This window comes from Palaemon carinicauda, chromosome 37 (genome assembly GCF_036898095.1).
Source record: "Palaemon carinicauda isolate YSFRI2023 chromosome 37, ASM3689809v2, whole genome shotgun sequence".
Classification (NCBI taxonomy): domain Eukaryota; kingdom Metazoa; phylum Arthropoda; class Malacostraca; order Decapoda; family Palaemonidae; genus Palaemon; species Palaemon carinicauda.
The window spans coordinates 36,714,704-36,732,203 of record NC_090761.1 but is presented as its reverse complement, the minus strand read 5'-3'; the positions used below and the strand labels follow the sequence as shown (position 1 = coordinate 36,732,203).

Below are 17,500 nucleotides of genomic sequence, written 5' to 3'. Positions count from 1 at the left end.
TGGTAATCTACCTTATCCTTATTTTTAGGATTTTCTAATAACCTACCTTTTGTCGTTTGCAAAGTTTTTGCTTGATTTTAATCTATTGGTTATAACGAGTTTTTAAGAATCCCTCTTGGTGGCAACTAGTTCATGTTGTACTTGACTTTAGCTTTCCAAAATTTGCATTTTATTGCTTACGAAGGATTTATGCAAATCTACCTTTTGTTAGTTGCAATTAGATTTTGAAAATCTGGTTTGTCTTAGTTGTTAGAAAGTTTTGCAATTCTACAATAGTATTGGTTGTAGGGATTTTTTTGTTATAAACCAATATTGTCTTATAAGCAAATAATTTTTCTAAGTATACCATGTCTTGGCTGCAATGAAATTTTTAAAATCTGTGCCTCTTAGTAGTAATAAATTTCTGTAGATCTTATAATGTCTTGGATGTATATAGGTTATAACCATTACTGCAAGGAGTTAGTGCACATCTACTTTATTTTCAATGTAATGTGTCTTTTAAAACCTAAATTGTTTAATTAGTAAGTAGCGTTTTCAAGTCTATCATGTGTTGGATGAATAAAGTGCATTTTCGATGCTCCATTTCTTGACTGCAAGAAGTGTTTGCAAATCTAACTTATTTTGAATGTAATTAGTTAATGTAAATCTACCTTGCCTTTGTTGTGTGAAGATTTTGCAAGTGGACAATATTTTAGTTCCAAGATTTTGTAAAGCTGAGTTTTTCTGGTTGTAAGGAAGTTATGGGAATATCCATGTCATCGTAACGAGGAATTTTTGCAAAAAGGTCAAATTGTACTAGTTGCGAGAAGCTTTGACAAATCTACCTTATGTTAATTACCAGATGTTTTTGCGAATCTACCTTGCTTAGAGTTTATTTTAAACTTTTATGTATTAATTGCATTATCTGTAAATATACTATATCTTGTTTGTATTGAGTTCTTGTAAATCTGGCTTGTCTTGGTTGCAAGGAGTTTTTGCAGCTCAACATAATCTTAGTTGTAGTAAGATTTTTTAAATTGACCATTTCTTGGTTGCAAGCTTTTTTTTTTTTTTTTTTTTTTAAATGTACTACATCTTGGTTGCAAGTAATTTCTACAAATGAACTTTGTTTTTTAAACAAAGACGTTTTTCACATCTACCTCGTTTTGGCTGCAATTCGTTTGTATAAACCTAAAGGATATATAACAATTATAAAGAAAATTGGCGTTTCTTAGAAGCAATTAGTTTCTGTAAATTTACCTTGTCTTAAGTGTAATGGGTTTTTACAATTATGTCTTGTTTAGAATGGAGTGATTTTTTGCAAAAGTGTTTTGGATAGGATATTAAACATTTCTGCGCATCTGCATTAAATTGAAGGTAATATATATATTTTTCTTTTTAAATATCTCCCTTGTTTTAGTCGTGGGGAGTTTCCGCAAATCTGCCTTATCTTCATTTCAAGTAGTTTCTGGAAATCTACCATGTCTCGGTTGTAAATCCCTCTTGTTTTACCTCTAAGGAGTTCTCGGCTAATGTACCTTGTATTATTTATAAGGATTTCTTTTTATAATTCCAATTCTTAATTTTTAAGGAGCTTTTGCAAATATACTTGGATGCAAAGACTCTTTACTAAGAATCAAGTTTCGATTGCAAAGAGTTTTTCTTATCTTTACCCATCTACCCTGTCTTGATTAAGCAAATGGATATAATGCCATTTGCAAATCTGTTTTGTCTTGGTTCTGGGGAGTTTTTCTTCAAACCTAAGGAGGTTTTACACTTTTTTCCTGTCTTGATTGTAAAGGATTTTTGCAGATTTCTGTTTTCTTTGGTGCAACGAGTTTCTGAAAATCTAACATATCCTGGATGCGAGGAGATTTTGCAAATATGATTTCTTTGTTGCACTGTATTTGCAAATTTACCGTATCCTTTTTGTAATATTTTTACGAATCTAATTTGTATTGGCATAAGGAGTTATTTTTTATAATTCTCTTATGTCTTTATGTAAGGTTATGAGAATATAATTAAACTCGGTATCTAAGCTCCAAATCTACCTTGGCTTGATTTTGAAAAGATTTAACAAATTTTCCATCTTAGCTGAAAGAAGTTTTGTAATTGCACTTTGTGTTATTAGTAATAGGGTTTTCTATTAATTAATTTTATTGTGATTTTTTATATAGTTGGCCTTTCTTCAAGATTAAAAAATAGGCAAAGGAATGAATAGAAATAATTGTAAAACTGTCTTTCGATTTATTTACAAAAGCTTATTCTAAACAATGTAAAAAATAAGTACGATACGATTCTTTCCAATTTCTTTGCTCTGACTACTGTAGTCAGAACACGGAAGAGAATAAATGCTGATCATTTGTGTCTGTTGCAGACCATAGAGTAATAGCAAATGTAGTTTTGAGGTAATTTAAGATTTTTCCAATATGACCAAAAATGTGAACAAAAATAAAAAATTAAAGCAGCATTTCTAGTGGAAATAGTAATTTAGCATCCTGTGTAGAAAGGCATTTATATCTCTTCTTATTTGTACATACAACATTAATAGTCAACATGATTTTACAAACATAAACATATTTAGATTATTTCTAAAAAAAAAAAAAAAAGGTCTCCGTTGCGTGATTTGCAAACGTTCTGTAAGTGCAATATTATTCTAGTGTAGTGTACATGCATATGCAAGCACATATAGTATAATAAGCAGCAAAATACATGTAAATATGGGTTAACTAGATCGGTAATATGATGGCATTCAATCCATTATATTATGATATGTAAATAAGTGTGCCACTTTTTTTCGGTGAAGGGTGTATTGTCTTAAAAAAAAACACTATGCATATAAGGAACACTGTTGGAATGTGCTTTGTAAGTGAAAATGCATTCATGCAAAGGTTCAAGAAGTTTTTATAGAAAATAAAAACAAAATCAGTAATAACAACATAAAGATTACTTTTAAGTCAACTTTGTTTATATTACTCATGCAATTAGATTCTCAGGCAAGGCACAGGTGTTTCAAGATGAAATAAAAGTGAGAAAGACAAAACAAAAAACAAAAAGAATAAAAAAAAAACAGAAATTCAAGGAACAAGCTGTTTAGTTGATGGACGTCTGAGTGAAATCTCTCCTGTTTCCAAAATCAACAACGCCATCTTTGTTGGCGTCGTCGTACACAACGTCGAAGAGAGGATTTCCGGCGTACCAGTCCTTGCTGTGGATATAAACGGGAAGAATAAGAGAGAAATGACTTGGGAAAAAAAATAGTAACAGCATGCTTCATTCGAAGGAAAAATTAAAGTTAAACGGTCGATTAAGTTCAAAAGATGTTAGTATTGATCTGTAATCGGAGGGGAAGTAAGATGAAACTCTTTAAAAATGAGTTTTTGGAATTTGGAACTACTTAGAGGTTTTTGTCTAGTTGCTTTTTGCAATAAGAACAAGGTTGCATGGTCTTAAGCTTCCAGATTTCTTTTGCCAGGGTAATTGTTTGTTATTCCTTAAGATTTTACTTAAGATAACGACAGTGATTGGTCAGTTAATGAAATGGAAAGGAAGCAGAAATAGGCCTGTCTTAAAATTCATGCTGTATAGAGTCGATTGTTATAGCAGAAATGGTATTCTGCAGGCTGTTCACATGCTTCATTAGTATGAATGTATAAGATCAGTTATGGTTCCTCTAATGATAGAATATAACAAGGATGGTTTACGATGCACTTAGAAAGCAAACAAGCATAATAGTTAAAATATAAGATCGTGTGTTTGATCATCTATGCGTTTAACCGGCTTTGTTCTGTGTTCCTTGGTTTTTGGCTGGAACTGTATCTTCATAAACGTAGTCGTCGGCGAAGAGAGGATGGTCTCTATACCATCCAGTACTGAAAGGGAATAATGAATTAAACATATGACTAGAAGGGAAAAAATGAATTGGGAGATAAAGTGTATGTCAATTACCAACAAGTTGAATTGACGTATTTCTGTATAAACAACACTTCGGTCTTTAATAGGATATGTCCGGCTTACACGGGAACAAGTATATAAGCGTTGAGAGGATTACTTATGTAATGAAGATGCCAGATCTCAAAGTATTTTGAACACTGATTTAAGGTAAAACCAAAACAGATCCAGTCTTGATTATTTTAATGGCAACGTAAGCCATACTTCTTTTAGAAGTAACTGAATATAAAAGTAAGTGAGATCTGGTAGGGGAATAAAAAAAGTCACTGGCATCTACAAAGTTCTCCAATTGGTGCTTTCCTGTCAAAAACAAGTTTTTTTTTTCTTAAGGTTAGCTTTCAAAAGACGCGTACGACTTCGAGATTTTTGTTATAGATAGAGTAATGATGTCATCTTTTAGGGCTTATATCAAAGATTCGATCTAAATCCTTAATAAACTCTTTCAGGATTGTACAATTCCACAAGGTGATATTCAGCGACAGAAGTGGATGAGTCTTTTTTTATACACATACAAGGATTTTTCGTAGTACCTTTAATCCGACTTGATATAAGAAGTCTTGAAATACCTGTAACTGCTGACGTAATCATAATACTTACAAAGTGAAATGCGTTGTAAACTCTGAATCCCATCATAAATTTTCTTAAAAAGAAGCTAAATAGTATGGTTGATTATTACTTTACCATTTGTATTTCATCAAAGTGCAACTGGTGATAATTCACAAAAATACTCTTGCAGGGACACGAAAAACTCAAATTTGCATTACTCCCAAAAGAATATTAATGAGCTCACCATTCATCAACATATTCCGGGTAATCACACATCATCGTCCTTTCATTGTAGACTTGTCCGAGGGCACAGGAGGATTCCTGTGGGGTGACTCCGCTGAGGCAGACCCAGAATTTTTGGCAATCTTCGACATTGGCGTAAGTAGGGTGAGGGAGGGTTACCCCATCGGCGGTCACCACGGGAGTACCTGGGCAGCAGAAGTCGCCAATGCAATCTGTGGGAAAATTGACATTTTATTAACAAAGATATCAGGTAGGCCGGGGCATCGGCCACCCATTGAGATACTACTGCCGGAGAGTTATTGGGCTGTTGGCTCCCTCTCTCTGGTTATGGCACATTTTTCTTCGCCTACACGTACTGTACATCAAATATTCTGGATTATTCTTTTCACATTCACCTCTGTCCTCTTTCACCTGACAACACTGAGATTGCCAAACAATTCTGCGCTCAATGGATTAACTACTGCAATGTAATTGTTCAGTGGCTACTTTCCTCTTGGCAAGGGTAGAAGAGACTTATCAGCTCTTTTAGGAGAAGGGCCCTCCCAAATAAAACATAGCAAACTTTTTTTTTTTTTTTTTTTTTTTTTTTTTTTTTTTTTTTTTTTTTTTTTTTGCCTAAATCCTCCCGAATACTGACGGATGATTGTGAATCATCATTAATAATATTATATTCATGAGTAAATAGTGCCAATTACTGTAGAACTATCGTATCACAAGTCACCACTCCCTCAGTATTTTTTTAATTTCATCGGTCCTTTAGCTAGTCACAGTTTTGTTCTAATAATTTTTAAGCTTGAGACTTCTCCCTAAATCTATAACCTTCGATCTATATGGAAGATGGCATTTTGGTGTAATAGATTAATTAAACATATCATGGTTAACATTCCAATGGCGTTTGAATGAACATAAAGAATGCTTAAGTTCTTCCCTACGTGAAATATGGGCATAAGTCAATTTGAATAAATATCAGGGTATTACATTTGAACAAACACGCTTACTGTTTTGCAACTCGCTGCAATTGGACCTATTTGCTGTTGAAGGCCAAGCACAATTGCCGGTTGTTTCATCGAAGTGAAGACCAGTGGTGCAGTCAGTCGCTGTTGCAACACCTTTGATGCATGTGTAATACCTGATGCAATTTGTGGAATCAGGGTCGGCGAATATACCATTTTTACGTGGGCAAACCTCACTGGTGAAGGTTGCAGGTTCTGCAAATAAGTAATAGAAAGATTTTAATATTATTATTAGCCAAGCAACAACCCTAGTTGGAAAAGCAGGATGATATAAGCCAAAGGGCTCCAACAAGGAACAATAGCCCTGTGAGGAAAGGAAATAAATACTTTTTATTAACAGGAATTGTGCTCTGGTCACATTTTCAAACGAAAACTGCTCATTGCGTCACAATAGCCAAGGGTTTATACATAGTTATCACGTCATTAATTTCCAGCAAATAAAAATCACAAATAAAAACTCGAACAGATATCACAATTATAATCTTACGAAGTTCTAGCCTCTGGCCGCAATCGACGACATAGGGAGATTCACAGGGATCCACATGTCCAGCGTTTGCTTTGAAAATGTCAAAGACAAGACCGTCGTCGCATAGTTGAGCTTTGGCGATTCCGTCTTCGCACACCCAATACTTATCACACTGGTATTCGTCCTCGTACACACCATAGTCTTCTTGGCAAATGAAGTCCTTGCCTCGGCTGTTCGTGTTGCTCACGAACTGGATTTCTTGAGGGACGCCTGTGGAAGAAAAAAGAAACATGATTTAATTGTCCTGACCTTTTAAGTTTAAATGGATGATGTGTGAAAGAGAAATTATATTCCTATGAAATGTAAAAAATAAAAGATCCAAGCTTGAATGATTGATTGATTTAAGGTTTTCTAGCATCATGACATCTAAGGTCATTGACGCCGGATCCAAGTTTGAAGATTAAGAGCAATTTATAATACAAGGTAAGCAAAATTGCCCTTAGATACGTGCTTTACATATCATTAGGGTAGTTATACCTTAAGAAATATGTATCCAGCTTCCTTACACTTATCTCTTTATGAATTCAGATTTTCTTCATTTCACAAAATGCATATTAACATCCTTTGTCACTGTAACATGCGTACAGAATTTTTAGAAATATACAACGGAAGTAACACACACATCTCTCTCTCTCTCTCTCTCTCTCTCTCTCTCTCTCTCTCTCTCTCTCTCTCTCTCTCTCTCTCTCTCTCTCTCAACTAATATATATATATATGTATATATATATATATATATATATATATATATATATATATATATATATATATATATACATATTCATATATATTACATGTGTTTTGTACAAGTCTTTTACACGCAAGAATTATCAGTATTAAAAAGGCGAGATTATCCAGCCCCTTGAGTCAAGCTTGAATCTTACAAAACCTTCTGCTCTGACAAACCGACGAACCTACCCTTTTGATGTACAAAATCAATATGTATTAGAAGTTCATATGCCTTTCTACCCATTGTAAAAGTACGCGGTATGACCATACATGATATTTCTCAATGGCGAAAGTAATAGGCGAAAGTAGTATTGTATATCATTCCCAATTTCCTCATACGTATTGATTAGAATTCAGTGGGGCATTGTATCCGAGAACCACGCCTGGATTACGTAATATGGTCTTCAGGGCACTATCTGCCTACTGTTTACTTATGTTTCTTTGTGAATGTCTGAGAGAGAGAGAGAGAGAGAGAGAGAGAGAGAGAGAGAGAGAGAGAGAGAGAGAGAGAGAGAGAGAGAGAGAGAGCAGGGTCTATGTTTATTCGTATCTGTGTGTGTTGGGAGGAGGGGCGATGGTGGCTGCTACAACACAAAATATACGCTACCCAGGGTCTACGCCATAACAGGCAGGGCAGCCTGTCGGGACTACGGTCCACCCCAAAAGCCAAAACAAAGTCCTTCTAAAGAAGGCAACCGTGTTACCCCATACGAATGGGAAAAAAACACGCTAATAGACGAAGTATATTAGAGAGAGAGAGAGAGAGAGAGAGAGAGAGAGAGAGAGAGAGAGAGAGAGGAGAGAGAGAGAGAGAGAGAGAGAGAGAGAGAGCCGGGAAGGGGTAGGATAAACCAGGATTAATACTGTAGTGTCCCTATTAATCCTGGGGTAAACCAGATGTTAGCGAGTTCCATGTGTACAGCCAGCCATAGTAGCCCCTTGACGTCTTAAATCCATAATTTTGATTTTGTTGAAATTTGAACCAATGCTGGATGTGATAGAATGAGGTTAAACTAAGCTAGCAGACCTTGTTGCACAATAATTATAGTTGTTAGATTCATTTACATTTTATCAAAACTAGAATATAGCTATCTACGCCGTAGTAGCCAGTGTATTAGTCTCTACCATTTCTCGCTAATCTAGTTGATTTTAAGACATAAGTGTCAGCATAAGCGGAATTACATGTACTGTATATCGTTCTTGGTGTTCCATTAGTTTAGCATACACAGTGACCCCAGCCTGTTGTGGGTGGAATCAAATAGCACCACCGACGTTCGTGTCTCTACATTTGGCTTTTCATTTGGATATAATCCTTTAAAAAGTGGCAATCTCAATAAAAAATGTGAGGAATTCAAAGAGTAAAGATGTCATTGCGGTTATTACAAATACATATATGTATATGTAAACGTATATGTATATTATATATATATATATATATATATATATATATATATATATATATATATATATGCATATGCATATATATATCACTGCTTTAAATGTCTAGTCAATTACAGTAATATTATGCAATAGTGCATTCTGCACTTTGGTCATCGATCCAATAACCTAAGACGAAAGGGCCATTCTTTCATTCTGTAATATCACAGGCTCAAACGCATCTTTTAAAAAATCAATTATCGTATCAAATCAGAAATCGAAGAAACCTACTGTGCATCCAAGCCCCGCCCCCAATCCCAAACCATGACCCTTTTATTTACATCGAAACAAGAAAATACTATTCAATCATCTGAGTCGTTCCCTGTTCATTCCCCTTCCTTTCACCCTTATTCGTTTGTTATCTCTTTTATTTTCTTTCCTCTCAATTATCTAGCATTACTAAAAACCCCAATTTTATCTGACCGCCGATGGGTGGGTAAATATTGTTTGCCGAGGGTTCTTGAGACAGAGTAAACAAAGATGATGAGCCGACAGTAGAGAAAGTGAAAGTTGTTTGTACTTTAGCCCTACAGGGAGTGTTGTTATAGGTCCCAATACCTTTCTGTTCTGAAGAGCAGGTGTGCATACAATACTTTTCCTTTCTCCTTGAATGGGAAATGATAATCATGGAAATGTGCAGAAAAAAAGATATAATTACTTATAAATTTTATGGAATCTGTAGCAACTTTATTATTACTAATATTATTTTCACCGCCTGTTAGAAGTTATCTTTATTTAGGCAATTGGTTTCTAAGCTACAGAGCGGTCATTTATTTTATGAGAGAACGTTAGTAATCATATTTCAGATTTCACAAATATGTTATTAGGCAAAACATCTAAACCTCGGGAAGAATCCACGCTGTAATTTTAGCTGTACAATCAAGAGTAGATTTTCTTCCTAGTCTGAGAGAATCCACGTAGCTTTTTAACAATTGCCAAATTTTAGGAGGACCCATAGTTACGGTAGGGAATAATTAACATGTTTTCGTAATTACTAGATCTATATAAAAAACCAAGGTCTATAGACCTTGTCTAAAGCACTATTTAAGCAAGTGCTTTGTAATTCGTAAATTCTTTCTTTTGAAAGGTCCTCGGTTATGCAATAAATGACAAAAAATATTTTAAGATACAATAGCAAAGAATAAAAACATATATTATAAAAAACCTAAATACAGGATGAATTAAATATTACTTTAATTGTAGATCACTATGGGAAAATCCACACTTATTTTTCGTGAGATTCGTCAAAACTGGATATGTTTGATACAAGCGCAAATAAAGTTAATGAAATATCATTCAAGGATGATATTCACGAAGAACTCTCTCTCTCTCTCTCTCTCTCTCTCTCTCTCTCTCTCTCTCTCTCTCTCTCTCTCTCTCTCTCACATTTAAATATTTTCAGACTTGAGACTTTCAGAATTCTTTTTGTTGATTTACACATTCACTTGGATATTCATTTTACTTTATAATACTGTAGATATTCAATGATTAATTATATTTCTTTAACGGAATCTTCCCTTGGCTAAAATGTAAACAAAAGATTCATGTAAGTCATATGATACTCAACTATTAAAGTCATATGTTCAAGGAGGGGATAAAGCTGATTTATAATTTTTCAAGATAATGATTTAAGACACTCAGGGGATAGGAATAGAAAGTATGACTTCTGTTGAAACTTGAGAGAGAGAGAGAGAGAGAGAGAGAGAGAGAGAGAGAGAGAGAGAGAGAGAGAGAGAGAGAGAGAGAGAGATGTTAGTATTACATAGTTTAAAAAGAAAAACACTTAGTATTTGGATCAGGTTCTCTATTAATATATATGTATGTATATATATATATATATATATATGTGTGTGTGTGTGTGTATAATATATATATATATATATATATGTATGTATATATATAGATATATATATATGCATGTATATATATATATATACTTAAATGAATATGTATATATATATTTATATATATACATAAATATGTATATATATAAATACACACACACACACACACACATATATATATATATATATATATATATATATATATATATATATATATATATATATATACAGTATATATATACTATGTATCTTATATAATTGTTGATTTGATTCGCCTTTTGAATAACTCCCATGATTATGACATTTTTATAGCAATAATAACAAAAGTTGGCTATTCAGTTTCCAGCTGTTCAGAGACCATAGGAAAGAAGAAGAACGACAGTAACGTTGCACAAGAAACTTGTGAGAGATCATTTGACCGAAAGAACTGATGAAATCACATGATCGTCAGTCGAAGCAGAGGTCCGTTGCGTTGACCGTCGCACGCAAAGCGTGTACAATGATTGGTGTGGTGGCAAGGACACCGTGATAAAGACTCTGCGTTATAAATGACGATGCGATTGACTTGGCACTTGCTGTTCTTTGTTATGGATATTTTTAGATTGATATCATAGTAAAATTGCAGAAATTAATGTATATATATATATATATATATATATATATATATATATATATATATATACATTATTTATATATATATATATATATATATATATATATATATATATATATATATATATTTATATATATATATATATATATATATATATACACATACATACATACAAACACACATATGTAATATATATATATATATATATATATATATATATATATATATGTCTATATGTATTTATATAAAAATGATGATAACTAATATATATGGTAAATACATCGTATAGTGAACTTTAATATACAGTAGTGTTACGCACAGAAATTCTAACAAAAAAAGTTCGTTATACACCTATTAAGCTTTAACATATCTAGTACATAACACTTTGTGTATGTGTTTATGACTTTCAAGTTGCCTAGATTTAGCTCAAGTAAATATTTTCTCGCTCTCGCTCTCAAATTATCCACACACAAAAAACCCAAACCGTAACTACAGGTTGATAGAGCGCACAGGTTTGACCAGGTTCTCCCGAAATTTTGCCCAGAGCGCCAGACCTCTCTATATTTCGTATTCTATATGAAAACGCGGCGGGCTACTTTCACCCTTTCACCTCTGAAGCCGTCAGACATGCACACGGGTAGGTAGCGTGTATAGACCAGGGCGGTGGTTTATAGAATTGAATGAAATAAGATAGAATAAACACAGTAAAGCATAAATGGACGATGGAATTTTGGTTGATGGTCCTGGTTCAGGGAAGAAATGTCAGTGAGAATGAAGGATGGTTTTTGTACTGTAATTGATTAGGGGGAGGAAGGAAGGAAGGTGGAAGAAATGGATTGGGTTAGGAAGAAAGAGTAAGATGAGGACTGAACAAAAACAGTATATAGAATAAGCGCATTAGAGAATGAGAAAAGCGTGGAAAGGAAAGGAACACAAGGAGATGGATGGGGAAAAACGATGAGATTATGAGTCTAGTATACATGGGGTAATATCATCAGATGAAGATATGCAAATAGCAACGAATAAATATAAGAAACACATCTAAAGGTAAGATCGTAAGGTAACCGATGTTAAAATGGGGAAGGAAGAACAGAGAACACGACAGGAGCGTGAAGGGAAGGGACAGAAGATGAGGATGAGAAGTCAGCAACGGCCGGTGTCTAGAGTCAAAAATCTCTCTCCACGCCTTGAAAAGTCACCTTCAATAACCTTCGGAAACAGGCGGTGGAGATTGAGTTTCCAGAACAGCGAAGGCTTGGCCGGCGAACCTTTGTAGGGTTGAGAAAACATTTTGTAATCTCTAGCAATGTACGTTTCTTAGTAAAGCTGTATTTCAAGGAATTGTTACATTCTATCTTTGGCATAAGAATGAACTTGATTGGAACAGAAATATAGTACTATACGATAAAGCTGCAAAAGTTGTTATATTTTATATTGGGCATAAGAATGGATTTTGATTTAACCAGAAATGAGGTACGATAATGGTGGGAAGGCCTTATAATGAAGGAAAAACGAAGCAGATAAATAATGGAAAAGAACTGAAGAACTGCATCAGGATTTCCATGATACAGCATATTCTGGAAATTGTTTTTGATTAGGCAATAGGTCATTTGTGGAAAATCCACCACACCCTGTTACTTAAAGCAATCTTATGAAATATCCACAGGGATCTTACGTAACTTGCATTTTTCATATAAGACTACACTTATCTATTCATAAAAACTAGAATGAGATAGAAGAGTAATAAATTTCTGATGCCTTCCATATGAGATATAACTATCCCTGACCATGATTACTTAAAATTATATGATAAATTTCAGTTGTTTTGATGGCTAGTATAAAATAATATTTTCAATTAGAAAAATCTTTTATTTTGATGAATAAAAACATCACAAATGGTCAAGTTAATTATTGGGTGTGTTTTGGCAAGAGGATCCAGCAACCCGAAGATCCAATACAAGACGGTTGTCTCCCGTTTATTATGTGCACGTGTGTATACCTCTGCTTGCTGTCCTTGGGAACCACCGGCTTATCATTTTGGACGAAACGTAGTAACTCAGCGTCCTTACTATTTCCCGTCATTTGGGAGAATTTTGCAGTACATAAATAAGTTAATGAATATACTCGAATACTTTCACACACACACACACACACACACACACACACACACACATATATATATATATATATATATATATATATATATATATATATATATATATATATAAATGATGTGTTGTGCGTATCATCATCATAATCAGAGGTTGCTAGCCCACTTCAGGATAAGGCCTCAGACATGACCTTTCACTCACGTCTATCTATTACCAGTCTATACCCGCAAAATTTTTTTTAGCTCGTCAATCCATCATCTTTTCTTCCTTCCCCCGCTTCTTTTGCAATCTCTAAGAATCCATTTTGTTATTCTTAATGCCCAATTATTATCTGTTCTGCCCATGTCCATTTCTTTTTCTTACATGTTGAAATATTTCCTAAGTTTACTTTGCCTTTGTATCCATGTTACTCTTTTTCTGTTTCTTAGTGTCATTCTCTTCATTATTCTTCCCATTGTCCGTGAAAGAGTATATATATATATATATATATATATATATATATATATACATATATATATATATATATATATATATATATATATATATATATATATATATTATAGATGAATGAATGATAATTGTACCAATAACACCCGTGATTTTCATCTATTCAAATAAGATAGAAATTCCTCTCAATATCGAATTTGTTTAGCCTCGGGATCAAAGACTCAAAGGACTATTCATCTTTTGATATGAACTTCTGGTCGGCCAAGGGTTCGAACCCTTACCGTAACGAAACATAGGTGATAGTCAACTCCTGTAACAGTAGGTAGACTGTTTCATGTTTTGACTCGGTTCGAATCCTTGGTCGACCAAAAGTTCTTATCTAAGAATCAGTTTTTCATTGGGTTTTTGACACGGAGCCAGAGTGAATTTGGTATTACGGGGTATTTGTTGCTTATTTGATTATATATATATATATATATATATATATATATATATATATATATATATATATATATTTATATATATATATATATATATATATATGTGTGTGTGTGTGTGTGTGTGTGATAAATTTTGCACATTTAAACGTGTTTTTCATATTTCAAATACGCCATATATATTGATACATTAAAGTCTGGATTCTCTTAATAACCTCGGGATCAGAGCCCCAGGCGAAATATTCTTTGAGTGATTTCGCCTGGGGCTCTGTGGGGCTCTGATCCCGAGGGCGTTAAAAGAATCCTGACTTTAATGTATTAATATGTATGGCTTATTTGAAATGTGTGTGTGTGTGTATATATATATATATATATATATATATATATATATATATATGTGTGTGTGTGTGTGTGTGTATATCATCAGCCGTAACTAATTCACTACAGGAAAAAGGTCTCAGACATGTCCATCCATTCTCGATTGTTTATGGTCTTACCACGGTTGAGATATATAGACCGTAGGTCTTACTATGTCAGTTTATACCCGCACATTTTCGTAGCTCTTCAATCCATCATATTTTCTTCCTTCTACTGCTTCTTTTGGAATCTCTTGTTACCCATTCTGTTAATCTAATAATCAAATATCTGTTATTCTCATTATATGAGAGAGAGAGAGAGAGAGAGAGAGAGAGAGAGAGAGAGAGAGAGAGAGAGAGAGAGAGAGAGAGAGAGAGAGTATATTTAGAGTAGCCAGAATCCTACTAAAATTCCTAACATCCTTTCCCATCATTAATTTAAGATGTAGATTGATTAGAAAGAGATCTTACAAACGAAAAATGATCTAGAAATTTATAAGATGAAATCTTTAACAATTTTCATGATATCCAATTCATTTCAAGCGATTAAGGGAGCTTTATTTTTCCCAAGATTTCCCTTCGTAGTCTTCTTTAGCCTTGAAAGTTAGAATAACTTGCTAACCTTCTTCATCAAAATGACTCTGGCCATTTTGAAGCCTCAATAATCGTTGAATGACGTAGTTCTTTTGGGGCTCGGATTATCCTGATTATCCTAATGATAGAGAGAGAGAGAGAGAGAGAGAGAGAGAGAGAGAGAGAGAGAGAGAGAGAGAGAGAGAGAGAGAGAGAGAGAGAGCTCTATCTATATACTCCTGAATAGGATGGTAAATCCGACACAAGCTGTAATCAAGAATCCTGTTTTCCTGGCGAAGGTCAACAGGGCGTAGGATGGCTCACCCTCACCTTGAATCTCATTGCCCGCGGACATCTGCTGACATCACATGCTTCAAGCTAAGTCTCAACAAACATGCAGTTTTAATGTCGGTTTTGAATACTTGCTGAAGTAGTCGTATGTGGTTTTATCATTTGACCTTTTAAAAACGCTCTTATGCTGGATATGGCTTTGTAAGCACACAACCCAAATCATGCTTTCATTAATAGACTCCAAACACATCCCTCGTTTTATATTCTGCGACCAATAATACTGCTATTGTTATTGCTTCCGTTAATGATATTACTCTTGATAAGATAACAATAGTCACTGTAGCAATGATTTTAAGTATAGTGGTATTTCATCTTCTAATGCCTCCATCACTACCACTGCTATTTGAAGTATCGCCACTATTCTATGTGAAACGAGAAGTACAAGAAAAAGGTATCTCAAGTATTCTTTCTGTGAGTATGGAGTCCGAGACGACAAAAAAATCCAAGGACATTACATCTTGCTCAATGGCCAGGTAGGAACACAACTATTATATGAGCCCCTTCGGCCATCTTAAAAAAAAAAAAACAACTTAAACTAGATAAAAAAAGGGTTGTTTAATGCACTTAGGAACACCAAATACTGTCATACTTGGGGAAGAGATAGTTAATAATCTTGCTATCATATGAGTAGGCCATTGAATAAAGTGAAAATATTAAAAAAGTGAGTCTGTGGACACCCTCAGTTTAGAAGATAAGCCTTGTCATACTAGACTTACAAAAATGTTTATATGGCATTTTACCGAAAACTTGCATTACTTTCAGAGAGTGCCTGGTCAATGAAACTTATTTGGACATTTACTCAGATTGTTGCGTATATTTACTCATATTGTTATGTAAATTATTTAGACACATACAAAGAAAACAAGGAAATAATCTAGTTTCATGGTTTACATATCAATAAAAATTAGCTACAAGGTTATTGCCTTACAAGGGATGATGGAATTGCTGACAGATTTTAAAGGATGGTGGACAAAGGATGTGTAAAATGGTTCCCCTCAAACTAAAAATTGTTGAAAAAATAAATCTGCTTTAATCTGAATGAAAACGCTAATAGTTCGTAAAAAAGTTCAGTACTTGATTTTTTATTGGCGTCGCTTGAATTGTGAGATATGTATGTTGTTTCTATCATATATGAATATATTTAAGCGTGTATGTATAATTATTACATACTTATAAGTTCATGTACATATACGCATCACTTACTTAAGTTTTCAATACTGTATCTTCAAGGAAGTTGAAAAACAGAATGGGGAAAACGAAAAAGTTTTCTGCCTATAAGCAAGAAATTGGAAAGAGATTTGGTATATGTTGAAGCTTAAGTGTGAATGTTAGAAAAGTTTGTTGGGTAAATTGTCCTTCATGAGAGCAAAGACTTGACGTTGAATTCAAATGAAAGAAAATATACAGAAGTTAATTTTTTTTGCATCGTACATGTGGCAGAAAAATAGAAATTCTGGAAAAGGCGTATACAGAAGTTTATAAAACGTACGTTTAATCCAAATGAAATTTTTGACATGCTTTGATGAAGAGGACAATTGTTTTGTGAAGTTCATAATTCAGAACTTTAGGAAGAAGGAAGCCATGATGACCTAGCAAGCAATGCACGAATCGTATGAAAGATATACTGGAAAGGAGTCGATATACCTAGGAACCTCTAGAGGTCGTGTAAGAATGACACATGTTGCAGAAACTAATTCTCTTTACCATTATTTGTTCGATTAGAGGAGCTAAATGCATTGGCTTTGTTCACTACTTGCTTATGTGATCCAAAGGAGGATGGCTATTGGTTAGACATAATTTATTTAGATGTAAAATGGATAAGTCCATGGGGCTAACAATTTCACCCCAATACATGACGACACAGCAAGAGTACCATCTCCTACCACGACACTACGAAGATGAATGCTGGTCCACAAAATGTTGATGTCCACGACGGAAAACCCTCCTTGGAAGAATTGATTGATGGAACCTAGATTGTTTACAAAGATAATAACTACAGAAGGCTTATAATACCCGAAGGTGTAAGCATCGCCTTCCGAGGGCCAACATTGAACATTCTACAGGATTTTAATTATACGCTCCTTCAAGCAGAAAGCAATACGAATAATCTCTGTAGTGATGCAGGTCTGACTGTGTATCCACGTGGGTGCGTGCGTGTCTATATATATATATATATATATATATATATATATATATATATATATATATATATGTATATATATAAATATATACACACACTTATACTGTATATATATGTGTATATATATACTGTATATATATGTATATATATATATATATATATATATATATATATATATATATATATATATATATATAGTATATAAAC

At 33.8% G+C, this 17,500-nt stretch overlaps 1 protein-coding gene and 1 long non-coding RNA gene across 2 annotated transcripts in view; one reads left to right on the top strand and one right to left on the bottom strand.

The window, feature by feature from the left end:
• The window catches only part of LOC137629070 (uncharacterized), a 119,021-nt gene that overhangs the window by 45,682 nt on the left and 55,839 nt on the right, over positions 1 to 17,500 (top strand). The gene's annotated exons all lie outside the window — the stretch shown is intronic.
• LOC137629574 (protein obstructor-E-like) overlaps positions 2,213 to 17,500 on the bottom strand; it is a 20,273-nt gene continuing 4,985 nt past the window's right edge. The window contains exons 2-5 of the mRNA XM_068361014.1: positions 6,220 to 6,468; positions 5,718 to 5,927; positions 4,721 to 4,931; positions 2,213 to 3,851 (exon numbers count right to left, since the gene is read on the bottom strand). Coding sequence (XP_068217115.1) covers positions 3,752 to 3,851; positions 4,721 to 4,931; positions 5,718 to 5,927; positions 6,220 to 6,468 — 770 coding nt within the window. The 3' untranslated portion in view covers positions 2,213 to 3,751. The remainder of the gene's footprint in view (positions 3,852 to 4,720; positions 4,932 to 5,717; positions 5,928 to 6,219; positions 6,469 to 17,500) is intronic.